At 46.9% G+C, this 10,121-nt stretch overlaps 1 protein-coding gene across 2 annotated transcripts in view; it reads left to right on the forward strand.

The window, feature by feature from the left end:
- LOC137426947 (uncharacterized) overlaps positions 1 to 8,856 on the forward strand; it is a 99,111-nt gene extending 90,255 nt beyond the window's left edge. For both annotated transcript variants that reach the window (XM_068115997.2, XM_068115998.2), the window contains 4 exons: positions 1,368 to 1,527; positions 5,572 to 5,651; positions 5,763 to 5,857; positions 7,244 to 8,856. In XM_068115997.2, the coding sequence (XP_067972098.2) occupies positions 1,368 to 1,527; positions 5,572 to 5,651; positions 5,763 to 5,857; positions 7,244 to 7,502 (594 nt within the window). In that variant the 3' untranslated portion in view covers positions 7,503 to 8,856. The remainder of the gene's footprint in view (positions 1 to 1,367; positions 1,528 to 5,571; positions 5,652 to 5,762; positions 5,858 to 7,243) is intronic.
- The last annotated feature ends 1,265 nt before the right edge of the window (positions 8,857 to 10,121 follow it).

Consider the following 10,121-nt stretch of genomic DNA (forward strand, 5'->3'; position numbering starts at 1 on the left):
TTACTCGTGTCCATGCGATTCGTGTAATTGTATGATGTCTCCTGGTGTCATGAATGTGATTGCAAAAACTCCGAGTTTGAGATCATGGAAATAACAATGTATCGGCTATAATTAAAAAAAAAAAGTTTTCTTTAAATTTATTTGAAGTTGTTGATCTGTAAGTGGGTTGGCCACCGACGATTCGCTCATGTGCGAGCTTGTGCTTTAGGGCTGTTTAACTGCGAGTCGGGTTTCCAGCTTTGGAATCTTTGTTCACATCTTGGAATTGTCACACTTTGAAAATATTGTCCACGTCCATATGGTGAGATTCCATGGTTTTCAGCTTTATTTCCTTGTACCCATGTTGTGTTGATTTTGTGGTGACGGCATTGAGCTCTATTGGTGTGATTTCGCATATTGTGAGGTTAAGTTTTACATGAAGGAGCTGTCTCCACAAAGGATGTGTTGTCAAGATAGCTTCGAGGTATGTTCAACTGACCTAGCTATAAACTTCCATCCTGGTGAGTCATGTGCAGGGCAAGGCATCAATATGTGCGCCATTACTAGGCAAGACATTTAGCCGGAGAGCCTGCATACATATCCTGGTCGTTGATGGATGTTGAAGAATCTGTGGTATTTCATCAAGAGTAGGTGAGCTATCACCAGAATCCTGAACAAATTGAAAGTCGCTGCCTAAACCGTGGATAGCAAGGGGTCAGATCTTGTGTATCCCTCAACTAAATGACATCGCTTGTTATCTCAGTGTAGTTGTTGTCTTGGCAACAGCTCTTACTGTGTAAACAAATTTGAGTTTCCAGGTCATGCTCACGTCATGTGCAAACGCAGTCTTCACGCCTACTCGGGTTGCATGACCAAAATCATAGTAGGAAATTCCAGCTGAGCATGCTCATGACATAGTTACCAGTTACTAGTCACCATAACTGATGAAGCAGGGATACATGTCTCTATTGGATGGACTTGTTGTCCTGTAATGGTGGTGAACTTGTTTCCATTATGTCGGAGAAAGACATTGTTGTTGTAGAACAAGTGGGCAAATTAATTTACCACACTTTCTTTCTAAATGGACACAGAACATGTACGTATTCCATTGTAAGTTTTTTTTTTTTTTTTTTTTTTTTTTTTTTTTTTTTTTTTTTTTTTAAATAAATATATTTATTTTAAATGTGGTGGTGTGGATTTTTACCAGCCTTACCCTTCATTTTCTGTATTTATCCACCTTCCTCCCTCTTTAGCCGCCTCCACCCACCCTTCACTGCATAATATGGAATGAACAGATGGCATGGAGCAAACTGACTTGCTCCTCAATAGGAGGGTTGATTTAACTTAACATGAAAAGTTTATTTCCCAATGCATGTGCTCATTTGCAGGGGGAGTCGGAGCCCGCTGTCCGTCGATGCTATCCTGCCGTGCAACGTGACGGACTCTCGGTGCAACCACGTGATTGTGTCCTCCTGCGTTCTGGCCTCCGGCGCCGCTCACTGCCTTACATTGCCAAAATCTCTGCCCTGTGGGAAAATCCAAGGACAGGCAAGTACTTTTGCCCAGAAGGGATTTTGTGGATAAATGCCTCCCCAAGTGCAGGGACAATACTACGTAGTCCTCTTCCTCTCCCGCACCCCTTTTTTTTTTTTACTATATTTTCAACAATTGCGATAGTGTACCATTTCTTCATTTCAAAGCCAATTGACTTCAAATTTGGAAGGAAGGTAGTTTGATCCAAATTAAATCCAGAACATATTCCTGGGATGTGGTAGCAAAAACTAAATTTGGATCTGGCTTGGTAATTTTGGCCAAATTTTGCTGGGTCCCGGATCCGCTCAGACCTTGGATAGGTTTGCAAAATATATATAATATATATATATATATATATATTTAACTAAAAATAAATAAATACATTTTATAAATTGTATCTTTGTCCTGTTAACCATTGGATGCTCGTGTAAAATGCTACAAAACCCCATGAGCAGTCTGCTATTCGTGTTGTTTTAGGTACATTTTCGATTTGCAAACTAATTTTCCCATGGAGGTAGAGAATGTGCGTGTTTACGCATCCTGAAGTACAATAGCGTGACGTAGGGTCCGTAAGCACTGACACACAAGCACCTTACAGCTTACTTAACCAAATGCAATCACTCTCACAAAAGAAATCCAGGAGAGCGATTTACAGCTCACGCAGATTTTACAAAAACGAGTCTGTGCAAGTGAAAAAATTCACGCTAAGCGACGTGAAAACGTGTTCTCGCGTTTTTAATTTCGTGGAGTGGGCACAAGACTCGTGACGATGACGATCAATGATGTTAACCATGTGAACCCCCGTGAACGCTTACATAGGGAGAAAATAACTTTCGTTGTAACCCCGAACTGAAGACATCAAAACGTACTTTATCATAAACTAGAAAGCCACCGCCACCGCCGTCACCCGATTTAGGCGGACATTCCTGTGACATTTATTCCGTGTGGTAGTGCATACTCGAATGGTTGCTAGAGATCGAAACTGAATCAATTGTTGTAAAAACCAGATCTACAACATTGTCCCAATAGTAGGTTTAATTCAGTTTCGATCTCTAGCAACACCTGTAAGAAATCAACAAGCATAATATCAGTATACCTTAATCGAAGTAATAATGGATTGGCAATTGGTACAAGCAAGCCTGGAACATGTAGCAATACGCACCATTCGAGTATGCACTACCACACAGAATAAATGTCACAGGAATGTGTCGGAGCGATGTCCGTCCGAGTTCTTATGGAAGCCTCTCAGTGGTCGGAGACAGCATAGCACCTGGGTTCAACTTAGACACAATTTCATTAGTCTCAAAATGCAAAGCAAATCCACATCCGCTTTGTCCTTGAATTAAACATGACGAAAACAGCTTTAAAAAACAGCTCGAATGGTTAAAAAAAAGTTGTCATGGACACACACTCACACACACACACACTGAAGCTGAATGGTAAATAAAAAAATCATGCAAGTGATTACAAAACCCGGCCATCTCGCGCAGCGGCAGACAGGGTGATGAGGCCTATTTCTACTCGCTGTGTCTGACATTTTGACCCAATTATTAATTGGTCTTCTCTATATTCTCATAATAAAGGCTTGTTGAAAATTTGACGTCAATAGCTCAAATGGTAAAAATGTTATGCCCTAGACAGACAGAAGTGGTTGCAAAACCCCGTCTCCCATTGCGTGGGGGGTGGGCTAATTAAAGTTTACATACATCATGCAACTCATACAGAACCAATGAAATACGTATTACAAAATACGACGGGGAAAGTACAGTGAAGCACATCAAATCAATTGTAAATTGAATGCAGAGTTTAGTAAATTAATGGTCTCTTGGAGCGTTGGATATTTCTATTCATTCCAAACTCCAGCCTCGGCATCGCTGTCTCCACAGGCTCGTACGGGACTTTGGCCTTTTCTTTACCTTAGGCTAGCATCACACCAAAGTAGTTCTATCCCGTTCTACCCCGTTCTAAAAAAAAATACTAGAACGGGCTGTGATCACGGTAGAATGCGTAGTTTGGCCTAAAATACGATGCTAGTTCGTTCATAAGCAGTCCTCAATACATCTATCTCGTTCTTATCTCGTTCTTAGCCAGTCTGCAGTCCGTTTGTATCCAGTTGAGATCGTGTAAAAGTACCCGTTCACCTCATGCCGACAACGTTTCGAAGCAGTTTGAGCCCGTCCGTAGCCGTTCTCAACGCGTTCTTAACCAGTTCAACCTCGTTCTACCTCGTTCACAATACGTCCAAGCCAGTTCTAACTAATTCTTAACCCGACCAACTCGTTCGCACTACGTCCTCATCTCGTTCCTAGTGCGTGTGTACTCGCGTCCTGGCCCGACTGCTATGAATACCGAGCGCGTTGTAGCCAGTCCTCATTCAAGTTCAGGGCTCCGAGCTGTACACATCTACAATACAATCTCCGATCATCATGCCTCCAAAGAGAAGTCGATTCAGAAAGACAGGGCGAGCGAAATCGAGCACAAATAGCCCTGCCGAAGGCCATGCAGATCCCCCTGAAGTTGCTGAGACTATTGAGCCTGCCCATGAAAGTCCAATTCAAGAGAGGGAGACGGAGAGAGTCAATCCGTCTAATTGGAGAACGGGATGGACGGGATAAAATTTTGAGCAGGCTCAAAGTTCTAGAGCACCCTCCCCGTCCGAGCCCGTCCATGAAGTTCGTAAAAAGACTGTAAATAGTTGCTACTACGTTCATACACAGTTGGAGCCCGTTCGACAACATTTTCACGAACGTATTGAGAACTAGTTTGGTGTGATGGGGGTATTAACGGCTTTCAATATGACGATCGGGGCAAGGACAGACGGTGCATCGAGGCCTGCTTTAACAAAGCTTGCAGGTTTTGGGAAACTTTGAAGTTCTTCCACTTTTGAAAACGAACTTCAAATAACGAAGCATATTTCACATTGAATTGTGGACACTGAAATACAGTACTGTGGTTGTGAACCGCGTAGACCTACGCTACATGTCCTGACCAAGTGCGTTGCTTGCAACTCCGTACAGCATGACTCGTAATTGTATGCGTACGGCACGTGCATGTTTTGCATGATCTGGCACTGTAATTTCTCTAAATGAGGAAAATATATTCGTGCTTCTCAGTTGGAGCACGAAATGTGCAAAAATTGACGTTCCATGAAAATGTCCACTTCTACGGTAATTGAATATCGGAGTTATTTTCTGATTTGATGGATTATTTTGCATTATAGAGAAAAAACAATTGGTCAAAAAGGTACACTTGGTGCTGAAAGCACTCGGTGGTTAGAGTGACTGCTCCGAGTCTGGGAGATCAGCGAGACCAGCGGTTCAAACCCCGGGCGAGTCGTACCAAAGACTTTCATAATAGGTGCTGCTTCCTTGCTCGATGATCAGCATTTAAAAGGTAGAGCACGGATAATCTCTATAGGTTGTGGCATTCATGGGGAGGAGGAAATTCCTCCTGATGAAATGCCCCGCTGAGTGTGGTGAATAAGGCGGCGCCATTGTTGTGATGTCTCTGGTACCCAGAGTACCCCGGGAAGTGACCGCACTTCCTCCTGGCTCAGTGGCTGTTTGTCTCGTCTAACGTGTGTCAGCAACTCGAGGTTTATATCATGTAAATAAATAAAAATTGAGACAAATATGTGGCATCAGCCTCAAACTTGGAATGTTTGTTACCTCACTCCACTAGGTTATGTTTTCAGGTGGGCGGAGGTTGTTTTCACATCTGTCTGAGAGCAGGATATCTCAAAATTATGGAGTGATTCAAATGAAACTTGGTGGACAGGTTGAGTGTATGACCAGGACAAATTGATTCGATTTTGGTGAAGATCCAGATCTGCTCTATCGTTGAGATATAAAATGTGAACTGTTCAGCCTTCATATGTGCTCTACCGAGTGATGTTGTTGTTTATTTTTAATCCAAAGTCAGAGCAACCTTTCAGTTGATGCTGGAAGATTGTTTTTTGAAACTAATCATACAAGAGTATTTTGACCACTTCCAGCCCTTTATATCATCGGACACCCCACAGTTTTCCACTATTTATGGTCTGACATTCCCATTGTGCAGGGGAGCTGACAATGAGCCTTTTTTGGTACTACCGCCCAGAGCACACGCAAGGTGGTCGACCAGCCTACCAACAGAGCGAGGTGCAATCTCCAACCGACACAATTTCTCTTCTTGTGATTCGCTTTGTGAATGCATCGAGTTTGCGGCGAAATGAGGAATAAGCGTCATGTTTTCTTTTTTTCTTTGTACAGAAAAACGAAGTGTTTGCATCTCGTCATCAAGATGAGAACAGCGTGGCCTGTATAGAGGAAAAATGTTACGTTTTAACGCTTGCAGAGTACTGCAGGTAAGACCCTCCCTCACCCACCGTCTCCTCACCTCCTCGTATCCCCACCCCACCCACGTCAAAACCATGCTCCACACTCGCCCCACTCCTTCAAACCCCTTGCACCCCTGCCGTCATCCCTTGCACCCCTGCCGTCATCCCTTGCACCCCTGCCCCCACCCCTTGCACCCCTTCCCCCACCCCTTGCACCCCTTCCCCACCCCTTGCACCCCTTCCCCACCCCTTGCACCCCTTCCCCACCCCTTGCACCCCTTCCCCACCCCTTGCACCCCTTCCCCACCCCTTGCACCCCTTCCCCACCCCTTGCACCCCTTCCCCACCCCTTGCACCCCTTCCCCACCCCTTGCACCCCTTCCCCACCCCTTGCACCCCTTCCCCTCCCCTTGCACCCCTTCCCCACCCCTTGCACCCCTTCCCCACCCCTTGCACCCCTTCCCCACTGCTCGTACCCACCCTCCCCACTTCTTATAATCACGCCTCACCACCCTTCACCCCTTGCACCACCACGCTCCTCCCACCACCCTCTCGACCCACCACCCTCTCGACCCACCACCCTCTCGACCCACCACCCTCTCGACCCACCACCCTCTCGACCCACCACCCTCTCGACCCACCACCCTCTCGACCCACCACCCTCTCGACCCACCACCCTCTCGACCCACCACCCTCTCGACCCACCACCCTCTCGACCCACCACCCTCTCGACCCACCACCCTCTCGACCCACCACCCTCTCGACCCACCACCCTCTCGACCCACCACCCTCTCGACCCACCACCCTCTCGACCCACCACCCTCTCGACCCACCACCCTCTCGACCCACCACCCTCTCGACCCACCACCCTCTCGACCCACCACCCTCTCGACCCACCACCCTCTCGACCCACCACCCTCTCGACCCACCTCCCTCTCGACCCACCTCCACCCACACCACTGCTCTCCACCGCCCCCCCCCTCGCTCCGCCCGCCCGCCCCCTCGCTCCGCCCGCCCGCCCCTCGCTCCGCCCGCTCGCTCCGCCCGCCCGCCCCCTCGCTCCGCCCGCCCGCCCCCTCGCTCCGCCCGCCCGCCCCCTCGCTCCGCCCGCCCGCCCCTCGCTCCGCCCGCCCGCCCCTCGCTCCGCCCGCCAGCCCCCTCGCTCCGCCCGCCCGCCCCCTCGCTCCGCCCGCCCGACCCCTCGCTCCGCCCGCCCGCCCTCTCGCTCCGCCCGCCCTCCCTCTCGCTCCGCCCGCCCTCTCGCTCCGCCCGCCCGCCCTCTCGCTCCGCCCTCTCGCTCCGCCCGCCCACCCTCTCGCTCCGCCCACCCGCCCTCTAGCTCCGCCCGCCCACCGTCTCATCACCACTATGAATACTCGATCTCACGTGCTTTGCTCTCGTGTTTCCTCACAGGTTTTGGGCTGGATTGAAACGATGCCAGAACAGTGCTGATGTCAGCTCGGCTCGGTCGCTGGTCCCCAATGCACCCACCTACCTCACGCCCATTCATCGGCGAGTTCCTCCTCTTACCGATCCTGAGCTCATTTTCCTTTGTCGAGCGGTTTACGACTTCAGACATCACCGCCTCCTGAAGAACCCACCACGCTCATCCCCGAGCCCCACACCCCTCTGTCCTCTCGGCCCGGGTGTGTGCCGTGGAGGAGAGTTATGAGGACTGAGGTCATGCCACGACGATTTCGATCTGTGACAATCACACTTGCAACTCTTTCTATAACATCGTCCTTGGCTCGTGGGGAAATGAGGACTGCTCCCTTTTCACTTCACCGGCTCTGCTTCCACCTCTTCCTATCAATCTCCCTTGGGCTCCTCATCTCGGTGGTGGAATCGAAAAGAATGCCAACGAGGTTGTTACGGATATCTGTTGCTCGTTATTACGAGTTGTACCTTTCCGGACGGTTATAAATTCACGTTCGTCAGGACTCTGCTTTCTTGCGCGTCTCCTTGAATTCCCGAAAAGCCTAAGATAATGTGAACCTGTTTAAGTGCACTGTCTACCTGTCTTGAAATTCTCGATTAGTAATGTCATAAATCTTTCTAAAGCCATTTGTCAGTTTTGAATCTTATTTTATTTTTTCCAATCGATTTAACTTCTTGTCCTTTCTAACCGACAATTTTCAACGTGTTATGAATATTCCACTAACTTGCCCAGTTTTACTTGACGCGGTGCCTTCTGGTTTTGTCTCATTTGAATTGACGGACTCTGAGTGTGGTGGAACTATGCTTCGTGGATTTGCTTGTCGAAACGGGTCCGTGCTCCAAAGAGCGTGCTGTCCACCACCGGGCCTGCCTTTTGGGGCCTTTGGATTCTCAAGAGGCCTTTTGGGTCCCATCGATTCTCAACCCTATTCCTACCTGACTGGTCGGTGCCTGGTTGTCCCTTCTTGGGCGTCATGGTACAGAAAGCAGATGCTGCAGTTTTAAAGTTGCTTCTTGTAACTTTTTTTTTTTGTTCACCTTTTTTTTCTTTTCTTTTTTTGTCCTGTTCTTTTATCATTTTATGTTGAAGTAGTACAGCAAGGGTTGTCTTGTCGGGTTTACGTTTTTGGTGGAAACTTTAACTTGCGTAGTCATGCTGTGCAAGTTTTCCTTGCATTCCTTTAAATGTCAGATTCCTTTATTTATTTTTAATTGGTTAATTTAAACCCTACCACTCACCATTTGTGTTTTACCTTCAGCTCATTCATAACTGAACGGATCTATCTCAATACATCCCTGGCAAAACCTTTATTTAACCTTTCTGCAACAATCAGGTTTGTTTCCTGGAAATGTTTACAACGACCGACCGGGTTAGTGCTGCGAGTGCAGTACACCGAATGAACCAAAGTGTTTTTTTTTTTGTTTTTTTTTCGGGCTGTTTTTGTTTTCTGTATGCAGCGTGCATTGTGCAATGGTCTGTATAATCAGAGTACAAGCTTGGAACATGGGAAAGGGGAGAGAGGTGGTGGTTAAGGATCCACACCCTGCCCGGCATTTCATTTGGTTGCATTAAATGTGTTCTCAATATACCCACCTGTGGGCTGCTTTATCAATGGTGAGTGGGTGACTGATTGCTCTAAACCCCAATACCCCCAAGAGGTTGAGGTTCCAAGTTTGGTGTGCAGTAGTCATGCACGGTTTTGGCCCAAGGCTTTAATCTTTCACCCTCGCCCATCTGAGGACTGTGACCTGCAGACTAGACGGATTTCTGAGAAATGTGAATGTTAGGTGCATTTTTGGGTAAAATTTGGGAACCTCACTTTTTAACATAATTAGGGTATGCTGAATTCGATTAACCCGGTTCCCAAGCCGAATTTTGAGTTTTTGACCTAATTGGCATAAGCAAAATGGCTGCCAAATTGCCATTTTTGGACGATTTCTTTGAACAAGCATTTATATATGTATATACATGCAGCTTTTTAACTTTACAACTTTTACCCCAAAATGCACCAAGAAGCTCATACATGGCCTTTTTGCATAAATCCATCTAGTCTATATTATGGTTGTTGACATTGAAATTGGACACTATAAAATGGGAAATGGTTTTAATAAGACAATGTTTCATGCAACCATTTATTCTAAAATTAAGTGTATGGCCATGAAGCACAAACATTCAGGAATGTCACATGTTGTTTTGCCAAACTACATCAAATTCATACAAGGGGTCTGATCATCACTCTGTTGCTGTCAGGCACACATTGATGTGCACCTCAACTCTGAATAGCGACATTTGCAGTGTCGAGTCTTGCATTGCTTCTGGCATGCACAACAAATCATCTCGAGGCAACTTTCTGGGATTGGACTCGGTGACATCAGAGTAGGCTCTAGTCCTGAATCACCACGTTTCCATCCCATTTCCACAGGTGCAGGAAGGTCAGGCATGGCACCTTGAGCATTTCTCCATACCATGGCTTGATAGTGCACTCGCATAGAATGGAAAGGAAGATCATCACTGGTCGGTGACATTGCTTCTGGTTTACCAGTCTTGGAGAACAACATATGTTGTGCTGAATCAACAGAGGTTGTTCTGTGCACATTATATATTCTGCAGACGAACGCTTCTGCAGATTTGAATGTCTCCTCTGTGAGTTCACCAATGCCCAAGTTCTTCAGCAGTTTATTCAAAACTCCAAAAAAAACCCAAAAACAATTCGGCTTGGGAACCGGGTTAATCGAATTCAGCATACCCTAATTATGTTAAAAAGTGAGGTTCACAACTTTTACCCAAAAATGCACCCACAAGCTTATACATGGCCTTTTTCCATACATCCGTCTAGTCTGCTACTAGAAACGA

This window comes from Myxine glutinosa, chromosome 5 (genome assembly GCF_964187855.1).
Source record: "Myxine glutinosa chromosome 5, kmMyxGlut1.1, whole genome shotgun sequence".
Lineage (NCBI taxonomy): Eukaryota > Metazoa > Chordata > Myxini > Myxiniformes > Myxinidae > Myxine > Myxine glutinosa.